The 19,358-nt window shown below is 42.7% G+C and overlaps 1 protein-coding gene across 1 annotated transcript in view; it reads right to left on the bottom strand.

Moving 5' to 3' along the window:
• LOC104152981 (microtubule-associated protein 1B) overlaps window positions 1-19,358 on the bottom strand; it is a 73,796-nt gene that overhangs the window by 14,696 nt on the left and 39,742 nt on the right. The window contains exons 3-4 of the mRNA XM_068925262.1: window positions 7,529-7,611; window positions 3,453-3,593 (exon numbers count right to left, since the gene is read on the bottom strand). Of these exons, the coding sequence (XP_068781363.1) occupies window positions 3,453-3,593; window positions 7,529-7,611 (224 nt within the window). The remainder of the gene's footprint in view (window positions 1-3,452; window positions 3,594-7,528; window positions 7,612-19,358) is intronic.

Raw genomic sequence — 19,358 nt, 5'->3', positions numbered from 1 at the left:
CTCCCCAACAGGAGTTGCTATTTCAGTTCTTTCTGCAGTCTGGCTCCTGAAACAGCAGGAAGTTAGGTAAATGCAGCCCACTTCTATTTGATCTTGACAAAGACACCACCAAATTACGTAAATTTCTTCTTTAAAAAAAGTAATTCAGGCATAAAATGTCAGTACAAAATATGCCTACACAGCATCCTGCAAAATACCACAACCTTCTTTGTAGAGACTCAGTTGTTAGTTCAAGCTGTAAGAACATTCTCCATAAAGATGATTTAGATCATGTTACAGCTGAATAATTTGAAAGTCTTGGACCACAAACTGAATCATCAAAAGAAATGGACACACACACACAGTTATGCATGATTGCAGAAGATCACTGTTGGCCTCTGTATGTGTGTGTCTAGATTTCCTTTTTCTATGTTACATAATTTTTATTCAGCATCTACCAAAAATAAAACTCAATAAAGGTGCAGTGTCTGTTATCCAAACAAAAATAATCCATCCAATACCAAAATAAAGCAGAAAACAAATATTTGTTATGTTTCTTTGTCAGCCTTACTTAGTATCCAAACCATCTGACAGGAGTATAAATAAATCTCACCCAAATGTCAGACATGGCTTTGTCTGGAAAAGAGCAGAGAAAAAAACAGAACAGGACAAAACAAAAGAAAACAAAAGGAGCAAATGCAGAAAAGGATAAAAGATAAGGAAAATAGGAGAGCCATTCCTATTGTTTATCGCAGAAATAAGAAAAAAGAACAGAAAGGCAGTTAAGAGAGGACAGGCATCTTCTGTTAACGCTCAGCACAGACAACAGCTCTGAAATGCATTTAGGGTCTTGAGTGTACTCCTTACGCCGTATCTCTGGTAAGGGCTGAAAACATGTTATTAGGGAGAGACAAAAGTAGGACAAAGATCTCTTCGTTTGGATGAATAAATCAAAGTCTGCTACACACATAAAAAGATAACTTGAGTACAGACTGTTTCTCATGTAAGGCCAATTTTCTAGCAAGATGGAATGCTAATATATGGGGCCACTGAATATATTGGGTCAAAGTTTGGGTTAGTCCCAAGCCATTTATAAAATACCATACTTGACTGTCTGCTTCATGCTTTTAAACTCTGTTTGCTCCTAAAAGTTGGCATGCCTAATGCAGACAGTGTTAAGCCACTAGTAGCACAGGCCATGGAAAAGCTGGTGAAAAACTATTGCAAAGATTGTACCTGTTAGGAATAGCAAGTTCAGGAATGCCTCAGAAAAGGCTTTAATGGATTTGTATTTCAAATGATAACACAATGAAGCACTTTCACTGCCTCAACTATTCGGTAATGCTTTTGGACATCTCAGTTACATTATCACCACTGCATCAACTTCAGCAGTGACTGGGAAGGAAGAACGAGGCCCACTGTTGCTCTTCATAGGTTTCGATCCCAATACTAGCCCCAGTTACTTTCATACAGTCTCCCACAGCCTAAAAGAGACCGCAGAGGAGTAACTGTTTGTTGTCTTTTGATTGAAGGTCACCCTGGGACCAAGGAAGTGTCTTTGTTTGTGAACCTGGGCATCTTTTGAAGCACTCAGATACATCTGTCGAGGAATTCTGAAGTTTTAAAGGTGTTATGGCTGGTGATGGCAAACAGCAAGTTGGCTGCACAGAGCCATTTCATTGGCAAGCTGTTGCTGCAGAGGCTGGGGGATGCAACATCTTCAATGTTCTGGCACAGGAGAAGGTGGAAACAACATTTTTAGGCATTGCCAGCAGGGAGTTGAAGAAGCCAGGGAATGGAAGTCTGAATTGGACTTCATGAGAGAATCTCCCAGGTGAAGGAAAATACTTATTTACCTATTTGTAAGCACATCCCATTACCACAGTGCAGGTTTGGTTCAGAAAAATAAAAACGGACAGAGAGCAGAAATATTAACTTCAACTAACATTCATCAAACTTCACTGGGTTAATGGGTCAGCAGAGCACAGGAATTTATGCTTCTAACCACTAGTGTGAAAACTACTAACCACTTTTTTCTAGCACTGATTTCTATCCTTGTTTCATATTTGTGGTCTGCTAAAAATTTCTCACTAATGGTATACTGACTCTTTAAGAAATGTCGCATACACTGCCTGCAGCATGGTAAATACAGTCTTTGATTGCATAGTTACCTTTTGTGAAATCTTGTAGAAGCAGTGAACAAATGTCCAAGGCTTCAGAGACATTAAGTTGGAAGGGACCACATTAAAACCACCATGCTGCCGGCTTGTGAGCGTGCCGCCCGCAGCAGAGACCAGCCAAGCGAGCCTTCACTGCGACAGCAGAGTGTGCTCTGCACGCGCACCAGTGCTGGCCGTCCCTTAGCTGCTTTCACTCCTACGTCAACATCACAGCTCCACTCCCCAGCCAACACTTTGGCTTCTTAACTGCAATCACAGGATTTGCCCCAAGTTCAGCAGGTAGCCATAAAGCAATTATGTCTTGCTAACCAGCGAGAGATGCAAGAAGCTGCACTTTGCAATTTTACAGAACTGTAACTACTCGAACTGGTGACTTCTAGGGGTCACGTCCCTTTCAGAGGCCAGGGATTCAGCTCCTGCCCTAGCTGTACCACCATATGCTGAACTAAAGGCTTTGAGAATAGGATTGAACAGATACAATAAGGTTACACTGGGACTCCTGCAAACTCTGCGTTTTCAGACCTGAACCTTCAAAATCTCACTCCACTGAAATGCTTGTAATTAAATTTGGAAACTAAAATCCCAAGGATGCAGCCATATAGTTCATTTAAATATATACTTTACACAGCAGCCAAATTAAGTGTGACAGCTTGTTTACCATGGGTTCCTGCCCTATGGGAGCTTTCAGACACAGTACATTAAGCAAGGCAACAAAATAACAAGTCATGAAACAAACAGCATTAAATAGTGGTAGACTTCATGGTTTGGCACAATATTTCTGGTATGTGAAAACCACAAGATTTACAGAACTCATTGGTGAAATTTTAAATACTACAGCAAAGAAGCCAAGCAGGTAGGTGGTAAAAAAACTACAGCCATTTCAACAGACAGCCTCTGTCTTATTTAATGTCACATATCACTTAGCTGCCACCAGGCAAGAACTTGGTGTCAGATTCAATTTGACCGCTTTGTATGTGCACCTTAGATGAACAACCTGTATATTTTAAACACAGAATTATCTCCTGCCGTTGTTTAAGGGTTCCTTGGTTTTCTGTTTCTGAAAGTTATAATTTAATTCCCCAAATGAAAATGTTACTCTCTTGTTAACCAATTTACATCAAAACTCAAGTAAATTAAATAAATGATTTGAAGGAAAGTCCGTAACAGAGAGTAAGGAGCAACAACATCAAGCCATCACTGCAAACTCTCAGTTAATAGAGATGGCCATTTTTAGTCTTCTAAAAACCTGTGCCCTCACGTGACAACGTACGGAAGACACTTTTCAGTACACACCTCTTGATCCGTGAAGATCTCAATGAAGTTCTGGAAGGAGAAGGACCCTGACTGAAGAATGAGTTCTCCTGTGTTTTCAAAGCACTGTCCAGTGAGCACAAGGAGCTTGTGTCTTGCAGCATCTGTGATCATTAAACGCACCTACAGTGAAGAAGAGAAGCACATCAATAGTGAGAGTTAGCATGCATTGCTATATTTTTCTGAGAATACGCTGTTTACCTTGCCTAATTTAAAACTCACTTTGCACGAGAGTCTCGCAGGACTGACGAAATATTATCTAGTTACAGTGCTGTTTACCAAAGACAATGAGGAAGGAGCAAAAGGGAGAAGAGGGGGCACAAGAAGTGATTAGCGAGAAGGTTCTGTGAATAAACTAAGGCATGGAAAAAAGAGCAAGGAGCAGAAGAGAATAAAATTTGAATGACAAAATAGTAATTGCAATGAACAAACATATTCCTGGTATAACTCTTGGTGGCTGTTAATAGCGCTGTATCAGGGCCACCTTGGCCAAATGTCCCCCACGTGGTAATGAGGGACAACTGTGTTTGTCAGCCTTAGAGCCTCAATTTTTGGAAGGCTATTCTTCTTTTCCCAAAGTGTGGCACTGCTTGCCATTTAGTTGCAAAAATGTCACTGAAAACTTAAAAGAACAGCCACAAATCAAACAGAAAAATGGCACATTTGGACTGCTGTTCTGTTGTAACTTGAATCATCTACAAAGTTAAAGGACAATTCAGCTTCACCACAATCACGAATTTGAACTTCAAGCACTCAGATACAGTCATACGCACCATTTGCATGTCATGATGTCACTAACTATGGACACTAAAACTTTTAAAAATGTGCCAGCACAAGACCTTTTTCAAATCTCATGAGTAAATTATGTGGATGCATGACAGCTCCAAGGAGATTGTTGCTGACAAATAACCTTCTTCTGCATTTTGAAATACCTCCTAAATATTTCAAAGTGTATTCTCTTTACTTTACTTGACCCTCATTTACAGCTAATAATTCCTGTTTCTCTCCAGAGGGAAATTTACTTGAATACTAAATAAAATCCATGTACCTAGAATTCTTCTTTTGGCTGAATTCAACCTAAATCCAAACAAAATCTTTTCAAGATTCAGCATTATTAAATAAACTCTTTGAAAATATTTCCAAGGTCTCGTCCAAACTGAAAATCAATTCAGATTAAGGTAAGGTATGAACTTCAAGTGCAGTAATTCCTCCATTCAGGGAGGATTAAGTTAAACCAGAACAGGACACTGATTCCAGAATAAGACTATCCGTATATTAAACTAAATGAGAACAGTTCATCTGGAACAACTCCACATGTAGATATCGCATGCAAACTCCATCTCCATGGAGACAATATAATCACCTCAGCTCTCCTAGTAAGCCACTCTTTCAAATTTATATATTGATTGTTAAGCAATCAATTGTTCTAAATAATTCCCTCTCACGCCAGGAAGGCTGAGCCGGGAAGGCTTGACCTAAATCTCTGCTCAACAACCAAGATTTCTAGTACAAGTAGAAAACGGCCACTGAAGAGTATGGCTCTGAAAGACGCTCCCAACTCTACCGCAACTTCATTTTTGTTATTAAATAAGTGGCCTTAACTTTGAGCGGCGGAAAGTTCCTTTAATTAAAAGTAGGCCTAAATGCTGGTTTATCGCTAATTGTACTAGATGATTAAAAATGCAACAATATCCTTGCTGGATCAAGTCAATCTATTTCTATTTCAAACAAGAACGTAGATAAGTGCAGCTGGCTGTCTGATGTGTGTTGCTGAAATCTCGTCTGTTTTAGTTGTATTAAAACCGTAAAAGAACTGGCTTCCTCTTCTATTTTTTTGTCTCATTGCTGGCAGCAGTTCTGGGCAGTCTGCCAACCTATGTATAAAACCACCAGCTCTTCCAACAGCAAAATTACTTCCTGACTTGTGAATCACTGATATGTGACTGCCATATAATTCCCCTTCAACCTATTTTATTAATTGATGGTGAAAGAGGCTCCGCAGAGCTAGAAAACTATGGTAGGGAAAAAAGCAAATAAATGCTTGCAGATTACAGAGCATAATATACGAGATACATGCAAGAACTTTGAGAGACATAGAAATTGTGTGTCTGGGTATAATGAAGGCTTCCTGGGGGACTACCAGAATTTTGCCAGTTGATTTCAAGATGATTACATTTAAGAAGAAATGTGGTAAGATGATCGTTCTGCTCAACTTTACCCTTGGTTTAAGTCCCAAATTGTTAAAAGTAAGTGAACAGCAAGAGGTAGGTAGCCTCAGTCAAAACTGAGCTAAACACAGATTGTGAACAGAGACAGGAGAGTAAGGAGATCAGAAGTTTCCAAGATTTACGGTATAATGTGTTAGACCAATTGAGTGGAGCCTTCTGAAAAAGGAAGCAACTGTTCGTGGAGTTTTCAGAAACTTGCTTTCTTTGGGCAGCTGTGATCTCTCTCCCTTTGGGCTTCTCTCTTTTCGGAAATATTTGGCAGATGGCTGAACACGACCGAAGCCTTGGGTAGAATCATGCTCTAACAACCAACAGTATATGGCTATTACCAGCCACATTAGCAGCACTGGAATTTCTTTTAACATCTTTGCCTTTGTTTTTCCTGAACTGACAGATTCAATTTCCTCTTCTGATGAAGTAAGAACGCCATAGTATATCACTGTCTCCCCAGATGCAGCCTGGAAAACTCCTGAGATGAGAAACTAAATTTCCTACTTGTCTTAATGGGCAAAGCATGTCTATTCCAACTCCTGATTAAATTTTCCTGTCTCTTTCTTATCTCCTTTTTTGGCTTTTGTCCAGTGAGAGTCTGGCTTAGCCAGCCAAGGTAAATCTCAGCTTGTAACTTCTGGCTGTGACCAGCTTGGCAAGATGAAAGCAAAGCAAAGATTGCCTCCCAAAGACTAGGGGGAGGAAATTAACAGTAACCTAGCCAACCATCTCCCAGAGCCAAAGGAGTAAAGCCAAGGTTCAGAAGTCATTAATCGGCTTCAGACCATGTGCTTCCACATGGTCATCCATCAAAGAAACGACAAGCAACAGCAACAGAAACAGCACTTCCCTACTTTTAGTCATTCTTTCTGCTCCCGCACACGCACGCCTTTGCAGCTCTTTCTTTATTCTGAAAGCCACCGTGGATGGGATATTAATGAAGAACTTCAGAGCTGCCACTTAGCTTGCTCCTTACCAAGTACCAATGCAATGTCAGAGATTTGCAAGTACACTGTTACAGTGAATGAGCTGCTGTCAATTAAGATGACTTGCTTAATTCTTAAAACTTTAAACCTATCACTTGTTTTTAGTGTTTTTCCTCCTATTTGTGTTTAATATTACCTAAGGTTGATAAAAACTAGATTCCTGAGAAAGTACTAGAAGCAGGGCCACTTCATTTCCCAACAGAAAGCTTACGCTGCCAGTGCTTTCCAACATTGGCTAGCAATGCAATTATCCCTATTTTTTCAACCTTCAGAGTCTTACTAGCTAAATTTCTCTAATTCGTCTTCCAACTGCGTTCTCAGTTCTTTAACTCTCTTCTAGTGAGTTCATGAGGAGCTGGCACTCCCTCTCTAGGGCACTCTCCGCAGCCCATTTATCAAATCATATTTTTTTTGAGGGAAAGATAGATCACATAGATCTATGCAGAATGACCATCATATAGATGGCAATTCCTCCCAAATTTCTAAATTTTTGTCAGGTGACCTGGTTTCTTTTCAGGCACTTTTTCATGTTGAAAACGGACATCCAAAGCTACCAAGCAATGGAGGGGCAGGATAAAAGCAGAAGCAATCTCACCACAGTCGCTTCCGCTCTATTTGGAAAGGGGGTCAACGGGTTACAAGGGAAGCAGGGCTGAACAGGCTGAACAAGTCTGCCTGGCCTGCACCTCGCTCTACCATGAGACAGAGAAATTGGAAAGAAAATCAAAGGATGAGGTTTTTGATGATGTTCCCTCCTAACATGTCCTTCCAGCCACTGTCAGAACCTGCTCTCATCTTGCCCACGTAGTGGAGCTTTCATGACAATCCAGTGAAATATTTCTGACTGACTTACCTCAGTGCTAACTGCTTCATCTGAGGGATTAATCAGGACTACAGTTTCTAAGACGTCACTTCTGTGGTGAAGAATTTTTTGACCTGCAAGCACAGAGAGGAGAGAAAAAAAGAAAAGAAATTAAACTAAACCAGCCACCTAGCATGGTTTAAACCAGCACTTTCTATCAACTAGTTATATGTCCCACTGCGGGACAAATCTCAGATAGGTTACCCAGAGCAAAGCACACCAGCTGCAGTAACTGTTACTAGCTCGTGTGTTCAGAAACACCACCAGTATTTGGTCGAGTGGGGCAGAAAGGCCCCTCTAGAAATTCAAGGTAATGAAAACCAGCCAGCAGCAGCATGGGGGCCTGCCCCATCCTCCTGCCAGGAGATTCCCGGTCTCTCACTGCAGCCTCGCTGACTTGGTGTGGGCCGGGGCTCGTGTGACTTTTATGGACGTATCTGCTCCACTGATGCAGCTGAGGCTGCAGAATCGTGTAGCACAACCAGCTGGTTTTACTCGAGTTTTTCTAGAGCAGAGCATCTGCAGCAGCAGGAAAGCCGGCACGGGCAGCACACTTTCTCCCCGAGAAGCACAGTGAGTGCTGGGGCCTGATGCTGCCCCATCTGTCATCACTAGTAGGGGTGATCTGTGGGAGCAGGGCAGGGGACCCCAGCTGTCCTGGGGACCCGGCACCGCGCGGTGCACCCCTCCCCTGCGTGTTAGCTCAGACTCGCCTGGGGGGAGCCTCTGGAGCAAGCAGCCCCCACCCCAACCACAGGCCCTCACAGCTCCAACCATACCCGCTGAAGCGCCCTGGCGATACAGACCCACCCTGCCGAAACGCCACTTCCAGCCTCGCACCACTACTGCTTAATGTCGGGACCCTGTGAGAAACTCCTTATCGTGACAGTAGGATGCTCGCCACATCCCTCCACCGTACTGCTTGATCTTTCTGCTCTGCCACTTACAGAAACTGTAACAGGCAATGTTATACAACAAGAGCGAGCAGACGTACAAAATACGGTTAGTTCCTAAATGAATAACGTCTGGGTAATTTTTGCTGCAGCCTCACAGTCCATTGGCTTTCCTACTTGCTAGTTAGTCTGGCTCTGTATTTAATAGTGATATTCATCTGGCTGGGAGCGGATGCCAGAAAAACACAACAGGACTCTTGACATTCTTTTTCTTATGGTAATTGGCAAGTTCTTATCAGCGTCTCTTTCTGTGAGAACTGCAGTGAGATTAATTAGCAGCCGTATTGTCATGCAGAAACCCCGACTGGTAATTAGTGCAAAAACCAGAATAGCTGTCTCTTCCAAGCAAACTGCTTGGTGTAATATTAATTAATTAAAATAATTAATTGCACTTAAAAGGAAGTACAAGGGACACAGAGCAAGTCACCTATTTGCCAACTTAGAAAAATCCCCCTGTAAAGAGACTTAAAATAACACCACCGATAATCGTAGTCATGAAAAGAGCTCTGCATTCCTGCAAGCACAAGGGCAGGGCTGCTGCAGCCTGAGACGGTGGGCAGCAAGCCGTTCCCACAGCCCCGGCCGCTCGCGGCTGGATGACTGCTGCCACCCGCCCCTCCAGCCTGGCCTCCCTGCCGTGCCCGTGCCCACCCTGTACACCTCCTCCTCACCCTGCCACCTGGCAGGGAGAAAAAAGCAGCACGCAGCTCACTGCAGGTGCATTTTGCTGACTCTTCTGCTGCTGCAAACAAGGATGCAGCTTCTAGGATTAGCCGAGTGGAGAGCTGCGCTCAGCAGCCCCAGGACGGAGGAGATACTTTCTGCCCTGGGTGGAAGATGTGTCGTGTTGCTCTCCACTCACTCCTTTAGGCTGGTGCATGGGGAATTCATCAACTGTTTCTGGAAAAGTTGCATGTATCTTCCATCGCTGGAGGGACGCAGGGTGAGAAGTCTCCAAGGGAATAGGCAGCTAATGAAGAAATGTGGGTGACTAGTAAAATCAGTCTTTTGAAGCAAAGAACAGGAGGTAGAACAGCAAAACCAAAGAGGAAAAGAAGTCTGTGTTTTAACAAGAGCAGGAAGAAAGAAAAATTCAGAAGAGATTCAGAAAGGAATGTAAATCACCAAAAGCGAAGGTGAAAGAAAAAAGAACGTCCTAATGTAAAATGTGAGATGGGGTTGTCCTCTACTCTGTCTTGCCCACGACAATGTGTAGAGACTTGACTAGTAAACAAAGTCACCTAAAAAACCCTAGTTTTCTTAGCACCTTTCTTTTTGGTGTTGGTTTTTTCTTTATCAAAAGAAAGAGACAAACTGTATGGTAACGACAGGGGAGGAAGGTAGGTCTCGCCCTGCAACATCCAGTTCTGGCGTTACCCATGTAATACAATTTATTTTAATAGCTCTGCTTCCTTGCCTGATAGGAATGCATAAATAAGGCTATATTCAATAAAACATCCAGATGGCTCTGTTAGCACAGACTTCAGAAGATGCCCCGCGATCTGTTATTTTACTTATTCTGCCGGCTTCCCTCAAGCAAAAAGAATAGGCAGAGTTTACTGAATCGGGTCTTTAGTGTTGGGAGGGAAACGAGAGAAATTGTCACCCTTTAGTTGCCACAGAAATTCATTGTGTAATAGCTTGTGACAAGGAACAAATACTTTTCTTCAGGCCAAACTAAGCCTGCCTATATGATCAGATGCTAACACATCAACGAAAGGTAGGAAAGAAATGCAGTTATTCATCTAGCGAGATAGATAAAGATGTATAATTTCCACCTGACTCAAAGTACCATCTTTGGACTTCACTGGAGCTGCTCCAAGTCACATCTGCGTAGCTGGAACAGATGCGACCCGCGGAGCGGTAGCTCCTGCTGCCCAGCACTGACCAGGTTGCGTATGCCTTGTGCTCCCGAGGGGCCAGCCACCAGCTCCCGGTGGCTAGGCACTTCCAGGCCACTTGCCATTTCCAGAGGCAAGTGAGCCACTTTGCATGAGATACACGTGGCTACTCAGAGCTGTAGGTGCGACTCCCTCCCTCACAGACTCCTTAGTGCGAAACACGTGTTACTGCTTACTACACAGGGTAGAGACTGAGCTCTGACGGAGTATGAGCCACTACGAGCGCTTCCCTCTCCTGTAAAACTTCACAAAAGTCTCTCTTTGCTGTTCCTGGTGACATAGTCCTATGACCCTGCCTGGCAAACAAAGAAAGAATACATCTTTCGCTAAAACTGTTGATAATGTGGTAAGAGCAGCACAGACTTATTATTGCTCACATGAATACTCCATAAAGCCCGGGCAGAATGAGGGAAAAGCTCCCACGGGAACAATTTAATGGAATGGAAATAAAGAATCACAGTGCAGGATCAGAAAGTGGTAACAGCATTTCAGAAACTGGAAAGAGATTGCAACTTATTAAACTACATATGGAGCTGGAGAATCTTAAGACCTGTGCAGAAGATCTGGGGTTGCCTTAAATGAGCTCTACTTGATTATTACAGCAAATCTTTATATATTTGCTAAAATACTTTTGTGGAGTGTCAGAGTAAGAAAGGAAGATACTTCCAGGTTGCACAGAAGTGGCTGGATTTTGCCCACTTTTAGTTTCTGGAAGGCAAGTAAGTTCTAGCTAAAGAATTCAAGAAAGAGATTAATTCTGTTTGGAAGAAATCTAAGTATCTGCTCATCCTTGATTTCATCAAATAAAGCTTCAAATTCAGAACAGGCATTCATAAAGAGTCTTAGCAGTTGTTTGATTCAGAGCCAGTCCAGCAGACGTGAGAAGTAAATACCCTGTGACAGTTGCTTAAAGGGTGAATCCCATGTGTATCATCCCAGTTTCTATGGTCGCAGGATCACATTGCTTATACACTCGGCCAAATATCAATGTCATTTACACTAGGATTACTGAGATGAGGATGGTGCTAGTAACACTTTTCTAGAGTACCCGCTGAAGTTTTCTTACTCATACAGTTGATCTTTTCAGGCCAATCAAACAGCATAAATAAGCCTGATGCCTGCTTTTAACAGTGGCTGTATTGCAGTTCATTTTGTGCAAACGTAAAAAGTAAATGAACGGCAAGGGACAGAAAACAAGCCCTGTTACAAATCTTGTTTAGCCAAGGATCATTAGTGACACGCTTCTCATAGCTGGGTATGCCTGTGCAATACCACCCCACGGGGATGCATGCTGTGGGACACCTTTTTTGACTAGCTTGTTGCCTATCAGCCCTGCCCACAACCCAATGCTGACACCAGCACTCGCTTGCTCCCCATAATAAATGCCATTCCCACAAAAATTGAATTCAGAATAGTCCACGTGTGGAGGAAGGAGACAAATCATTTCTGTGATGACTCTGGCAGAAAGGGAGAATATCTTCTCTCTGAAAATGAGGACTGTTTCGCACCTGAGTGACACAAGCCTTTGGCAATTTTAAGTAGCCCTTTTTTCCACCATAAAGAACTTCAAAGCATCGTTTCCCTTCCAGAGGCCAAGACTGTAGTGTTAGGCCAGTCACCAGGCTGGGCGGCAACCGCAGCTGGCTCTGCGTGCAAGGCCACCTAACAAAACTTCCCGCTCGCCACGAGTCGGAAGCGAACCTTCTGCAGCAGGGAACGCCCTGTGCTCGGCACTCCTAAAATGCTTCAATGCACACAGCGTGCCCGCGTCTTGTGGAAGAGTTTTTGGATTACTACACATGCTGAGGGGGAAAAACCCTTTGAAAGGAACCATAAAACATGCATTTCAAGAGCTCTTGCTTCCACTCTGAGAAGACGTCTTTAACAGACAAATACAATCACTGAGGAAAAGACATTTTCCTAACTGGGCAATGCTGTGTTTGAGGAGCAGCAACGTGCAATCCTTTTCTTGACGCTTCTGGGTAGAGATGGCAAGAAAGGGTTGGCATATTTTCACTTCCGCTATGGACTATACCCTCTTTATGGGCATTACAAACATACTCACATCTGAAAAGCTTGACCCTCACTGCCGTTACATCTAAGGTAAGCAAGAGCCAGATAATTCAAAAATGTTGCCAGGTAAAGATTTCGGATATATGAGTGAAGAGGGGTTCAGGTAGGAATACAGAGGAGGAAAGGGAGAGAGGAGGGATTTTACACTCAGTTTTCATGCATCCAAACATTGAAGATCAAGGCATGGGCAAGTTAGGCACTCCTTTATATTTAATCTACTAGAAGATGCTACATCCTTAGCAAAAACAGAAGTGATAAATGGCCAGAGGCACATGACACAGATCTTCACCACTGGACAAGGTGTCAGATGGTACATGGTTTGGAGCAGCTGGGACAATACTGACTATACTGAAAGACAGTACTGGAGCATGAGAGTCACTATCCTGGAAAGCAACAATTGATGTTCATCAATTGGCTCAGCTACACCTGTTTCAGATTCACCATACCCGATAAAGAGGGAAGGTTATTGTATCCTTTGCATATAACCCATCTAAAGCATTAAATTCTTTTGAAAAAAAATGGAGCTTTTTGCTTAGCAAACAATAGCGTAATAACCTTTAAATTTTAAATAACTTCAAACTTCTGGCTGTTTTACCTTCTTTTTCCAGTGGGGATTTCAGATTTGGCCCCCAAAAAGGAAATGTTAATCTTGGTGTTAGATTAGGATGGTTGCTGTGTGTTACCAATAGAGTATTTTGATTTCTGGTTGACTGATCATCTGACAGTGGCTTTTTCTTACATTAAATTAATACATCTATTTTTTCCTTTTTTTGACACAAATATCAATGGACATAAATTGTCAAATAATGTTATCATTTTGACGAACTCCACTATCAACCTGGAGACGCTACATTGCAACAAAAAAGGATTTCAGACCAAGAAGAAAGATCAAAATTCCCTTTTATATCAGATTATGACATATCTGAAGAAATCCTGTGTAAATGACATGCAGCACTCCAACCCCTTCACCTTCTCCTCTGAAGTGCACATCAGAGCGCTTTAAGCTTCCTGCTGACCTAAACTGCAAGCTGGAAAAATAGGTAAATCTACAGCATTAAGCAGAATAGAGGGTTTCACACAGCCACCAAAGCAAATCATGACTTCATAAAAATTTGGAGTTCTCTGTCTGCAAGTGAGAAGAAAAGGATTCGCAGACTTTATGGAGAAACGGCCATCTAATATACAGGCACTGTACTAGGAAAGCAGAACTTCAAAAAGCGCCTCCAGGCATGCTCTGAGAAGCCTGCAGGTCATGCCAGGGAGCTGTAGAGGTTCATCAGTCAGTCTTATAACTCACTGACATGATGGGGCATGCATAACACAGGCGTAACTCTATTTACGTGAGAAAAGATGTATTCACTGCCTCAAGGGCTCAATTTGACCCAATGACTTCTTAAATTTTAGCTGGGTGCAAGGAAAGAATAATCATTTTTTCCAGCAAGAACATACATATATTTATATGTATGAATCTCAGAGTACTTTACTGGAGAATAAAACCCATACCTGCTAGGATGCTGAGTCGGCGTGACAGCTGTGAACAAAAAGTCAACTCTACTAAAACATTCCTGAGCCCTTTGACAGCAACAAAGATTTGGAAGATTGAGACCCACTGTAAAGTGTTACTGTTTTTCTTGCAATTACTGGAACTTTTTGCAATCTAAATAAAATTGTTACTTCAGATTCAAATCCAATATAACATGCTTTTATAGAGAATTATGTGTCTCCTCTAAAATGTTAGGTTAATCCTTCTTGCCGTCCGCCACGCTGATGAAAAGTCACTGTTCTGTGACTCTGCAAGAAGCATAAATCCCCCATCCTCCAAAAGGCCATCTTTAAAATTACCTTCTTCCCCCTGCATGAATGCAATTTACATTCAAGTTTGCCACAGTTCAGCCACAGCCTGGTGATAGTTAAACATTTTTCCTACCCACATATGTCTTGCAACAATTTGTCAACTAGAAATTCTCAGAGGCAATGTCCTTCAGCGTATTATATTTTAGGATTTTTAAATTCGCTTTTATTTAATGAAATTAGACTTGTTGGATATGATTTTATTTTAGTTCTTGGGTAAGTCCTTATCTGTCAGATTTCATTATACTTCCAGGTAAGTTACAGAGCCCTGCAAAGAGAAGGGCTGGACACAAGATGGTGATGCAGCCTGAGCAGCCACTGCCAGGTTCAGCCTGCTGTCCCTATACACACACCCAGCCCACCCGTCCTCCTTCACAACTCCTGAACAGCAGCAAGGCGACCTATTAGTACTAATATTCAGAGTTGCATCGATATCTTCTACCTCAAAGTTTCATTGCTGATACTTGCAGACCTATGAAGTGAGCTGCTGGGAGAACCACCTCTGTATCACATAATTGTAGGGGACTTCACAGCACTGGGACCGATTCCCACTAAAATCTTCTGAAGTAAATCCAGTGCATTAAATCCTGTTGTTTTCACACACCTTGTTGATCAACAGACTAATTGTATCAACTTTCTACAATAAATATTGATTTCTTGCACCATTTGGCAACTTCATGTGACATCTAATTTGCTGTCAAGCCACTGTAATTTATCAAGTGGAGGGAAACTGCTGCCCTTTCACTCCCATCTGTTACCGTCAGAGGCAAATTATTCCTCCCCAAATGTCATTTCCCACCTTCAGAAACAGCACTTTTCACTTAAGTCTTCATGTTTTACAGTTTTAGGGCTCTAAGGATGACTGCAAGAACACTAAAAATCTCTTCTGAACAAAGAAGTATTACAAAAAAAGTACTCCGAAAGACAGTTGAAGCAATTCAATCTAACACACAACAACAATAAGACCTTATGTATCAAATATAACGTCAAGGCCTGCTAAATTAGGTTTATCTGCCAAAAGAGGGGATATGCCACAGAAAGTGAAGCAAGTCCACTAGGGATTTCATTATTAGTATCACCGTCACTCTGGACAGGAGTGGAATTTAAAGCCAGCATAGCTGAAAACCTAAATAAAACCTCAGAGCCAAAAGAGAGCAAGAGCACATCTCTTTTTATATACTGCACTTGCAACACTAGCGGAATTCAATGCTCTGGATAAACGGGTATCCCTTGACTTTGCTTAAGGAAATATATATCCGCTACTCAGTCAACAGCACCAATCTGTTTAACGTATTCAGCTGCAAGTTATTGCTATCTAACATTAAAATACGCTACAAGTGGGCAAAAAGACAAACCTCTTCTTGAAGAAAGCAGAGTCTTTTCTGTTGGTTTTCTTAACCAATATTTTTGGCAAGGAACATTGAAATATTTTAAGGAGAAATTTGAGACAGAGAGGTTGCTCAGCGGGTGAGTGCCTGTCTCTAATTATTGGAACCCTCCTTTGGTTAGGGGACCAAACATCTCTGACTCCTTTTCCATCCTAGGATAAACAATTATTCCCATTACTTATGATTTCATATTTCTGGGGGAACTACCTAATATCCCAACCAGCTGTTGCAGAAATATCTCGTTCCTGGTAGTGGTTTTTGCCTTCCCATATGATGTCTAGCCGTTGCTGTAGTCAGGCACGGCTGCCTCCAAACTCCGCCACTTCTACTCTTTCATAGATCCGGGTCATTTACAATCCACGTGGTGGATTACAAAGCCCACACCCAGAGGCCTTGTCCGTCACTCTTTGCAGCATCCTAAATTCAGTGATAGGACAGCAAGCAAAGGATGAAAATCTGAACTGGCACAGCTGGGATTATGCTTTGCAGGCAGGCAAGCACAAGAAATGATGCCCTGTAATTATAGGCTGGAAAACAGGGAGTGTCTGGAAAGCAGGGCAATTTCATATCTGGGCAGAAAGAGAGGGAAGAGCGATGGCTATTTACCAGAAGGCCTGAATGAGAGGCCATTTCCATGTCTCTGGTCATGAGAACTGCCTTGTTCAATAGCACAGCTATAGTCCACCTGGCTTCCAGCAGCCAACGCCCCGTCCCCTCCTGTCCCGTCCCATCCCATCCCGACTGCTTCATGCGGGCTTTCACTAACAGTTCATTTATGACACGTTTCAGAGAGAGCTAGAAGACTGCAGCACTCATCAACATGGAAATTTTCTGTCCCCTGCTCCCTCTCATACGCACCTCTTATGCCTTATTCTTAGATTGTTTTGCCCTTAAAGACTTTCTACATAAATTGCACGTTCTTTCCCGTTATTTTCAAGGCAATAGGTAGCACTTACTTATGCTCCACGTAAACAAAACTTAGGATCTTCCTCCCAAATGTTCACAGTTCAGAGAGGCTTACTGAAATGCATATTGTAATCTTGCTTAGGAATATCTCCATATACTAGTCTTGTAGATCAGAGATCTAAACTCACGGGGATCTCTGAACAACCACTTTCACAATGAATTTTATCTTTAGACCACATCTGGTAGGCGTGAAAGGATTTTAATCCCCATAATATAGATATAAGGAAACAATTTCTCCAAGGTCAGACAGAAACAGAAACCTGACTCTTCAGACGCCAAGCAGAGTGCCTTAGCAACACAATCCATTTATTTCTGCCAGGCGCATCACTATGTGGTGCATTAGAAAATACTAAATATCTAAGAAAATATATGCATAATGGATTTTTTTTTTTAAAAGAAGGACTTCCAAAGTCACCTTTAACTACTTCCCACTGAGTAACGAGCAGCAAAACAGTATTCACCACTGACATCTTTCCATAAATCACTGCCTGGCTATTAAGAAGTCTATATAATTTAACAAATAATAATTTCACCTCTCTGGACGTTGAAACTCTAACTACAAACGGCAAACAAAACCCAGAACCCACTAAAGTTAGTGAGAATTTGTCAGTGACTATCTAGCAAAAGCCAATCAATTTCATATTTCATAAACTTGACACAGACAGGTAGGCAAGTGGGAGCTCCTCTGCAGGCAGTCATCTTGAGCTGCACGTCTCCACTCTAAGCACCTCCAGCACAACTTGCCTGTTAACAGCGAGTTAGTAAGTCAATGGCACGTATGCCTTGGTCAGCCCTGTTTTTTTAGGATGTAACCCTTCCATTGCCTCATACTAATCTCTCTCCCCTACCCTTAGTCTTAAATGCACGGAAAATGGCAAGGGCAGCTCTAAGATTTGAGCTCTGAGATACGCTGCAGCCCTGCTCCATGGGTGGGGAGTTTTGGGTTTCAGCTGCGCAGGAGCTGGCAGCTCACACACACCGCAAGGGCGACTGCAGTGGTGCAGAGCTGACTCATCGCTTGTGAAGGTCACTGAAAGTCCTAGGCTGAGACTGCATTTGGGAACATTACTAACGAGAGAAAAGGCAGAGAACAGCGCAATGTCAGAAACCGCCTCCTCCGCCTAGAAAAAAGGAAATTTCTGTCTTCACTGCCAGAAAACATCTCGGACCCTGAAACTGAAACAATCACGAGCGCAGCAGCCTGGTTCCCCGTGTAATTTGCTCTGTAATAGTCCCAACAATGTGATACTCTAACTTTGCTCAGTTATTCAGAAAAGGAAGATCTCTTTCACATCCCAAATTTGTATAACTGTCAAATAGCCAAACGAAATGTTATCTGGGAAAACTACTACTTCTTTCTCAATATCTCTGTGGGCCATTACATCACACTCCAGTATTTATCAGGCAGCACCACATATTATAAATCACAGGAATGGCTAGAAGCAGAAGTGTTCTTTTGTTATTCTGAGTGGCCAGTGTATTCACAACGCTGCAGGGAAAACTATTTACTGGGCTGTATAAAGATGCTAAGCAGATTTCTGCGTCACAAGAAAAATGCCCGGGACTTTTTCCAAAGGCTGCTTTTTATGGAAAAGAAGCATCAGATTTATTTTAATGATTTCTTATAACAAAGTGTGATTGTGCCAATGTGTATTAAATAAAACAGCATCTAACTCAAAACCAAGTGAACTCCATAGGAAAATTGCCACCGAGCTCAATGAGGACTGAAAGAGGTTCTCAGATTACAAATATCTGCTGCTGCTGAAAACAAGCCTTAAATAGGAAACGCCAGCATTATGCTTCTCTTTAATGGAATTGAAGCAAGTAGCCAAGATCCTTACAGTACTTCCAAAGAAGCTCCTTTAAAATGTACTTTGCCTCCCTTTTAATGTTGTCATTGTGAAAACCTCCCTTTTACCCTTGTCCTTCGGCCACGGTGGCGCTGCTCAAGCCAGGCAGAGTAGCGCGCCGCGGGCACCGCTGCGTTGGCTGGGCTCCGGGGCGCAAGGCTGGCGCCGAGCGGGGCTGCGTCAGAGCCTTCATGCTGGTGGAAACGTCACCTTCCCGTCTAACCCGCGGCACTGCTCTGCCCGGCTGCGCCCTCCGGCCATCGCCACGCTCGCTGCCAGGAACTGAAGTTTCTGAGGAGCTTTTAGCCTTTTCCTGGCAGCCCTCTGTGCTGGGGCTTCCTCGGACTCCACTGCAGCTCCCGGCACCGTACAGAAAACGGAGCACAGAAACACCAGGGAAAAGCAGGTAACCATAGAATGCACAGCAACGGGGTAAATACGGACATAAATATTTCAAAAAAAAAAAACAACCCTTTTTTCAGAAATCTGCCTCTCCTTTTCTCAGACATCTCTACCTGAATATATTTTTTAATCTCTTACTCCTTCTCTTCAGGGAAACGTCTCTGAATTTTGATCATCTCAGAAGGTCTCTGGTAACGTTTCCCAGTTGCCACAGTCGACTTGCTAATGGGCTCTCATCACTACAGCAGCTGAAGCCAAGCCCAGAGCTCCAATTAACATCCTCTGGAGGATACTTCTGATCTTGGGGTCGTTACTGCAAATGGGGCTTAGTTGTAAGTTCATCTGCCACCACAAGTCTCAAAACAACCCACAAGGGTTTCAGATGGGGCGAATCCATTCCTTCCCTTAAGCAGGTTTCCTTTGATATGTATTTATTA

The sequence above is a fragment of the Struthio camelus genome, chromosome W (assembly GCF_040807025.1).
Source record: "Struthio camelus isolate bStrCam1 chromosome W, bStrCam1.hap1, whole genome shotgun sequence".
In the NCBI taxonomy this organism is placed as follows: domain Eukaryota; kingdom Metazoa; phylum Chordata; class Aves; order Struthioniformes; family Struthionidae; genus Struthio; species Struthio camelus.
This window is presented reverse-complemented; position numbering and strand designations above follow the sequence as displayed.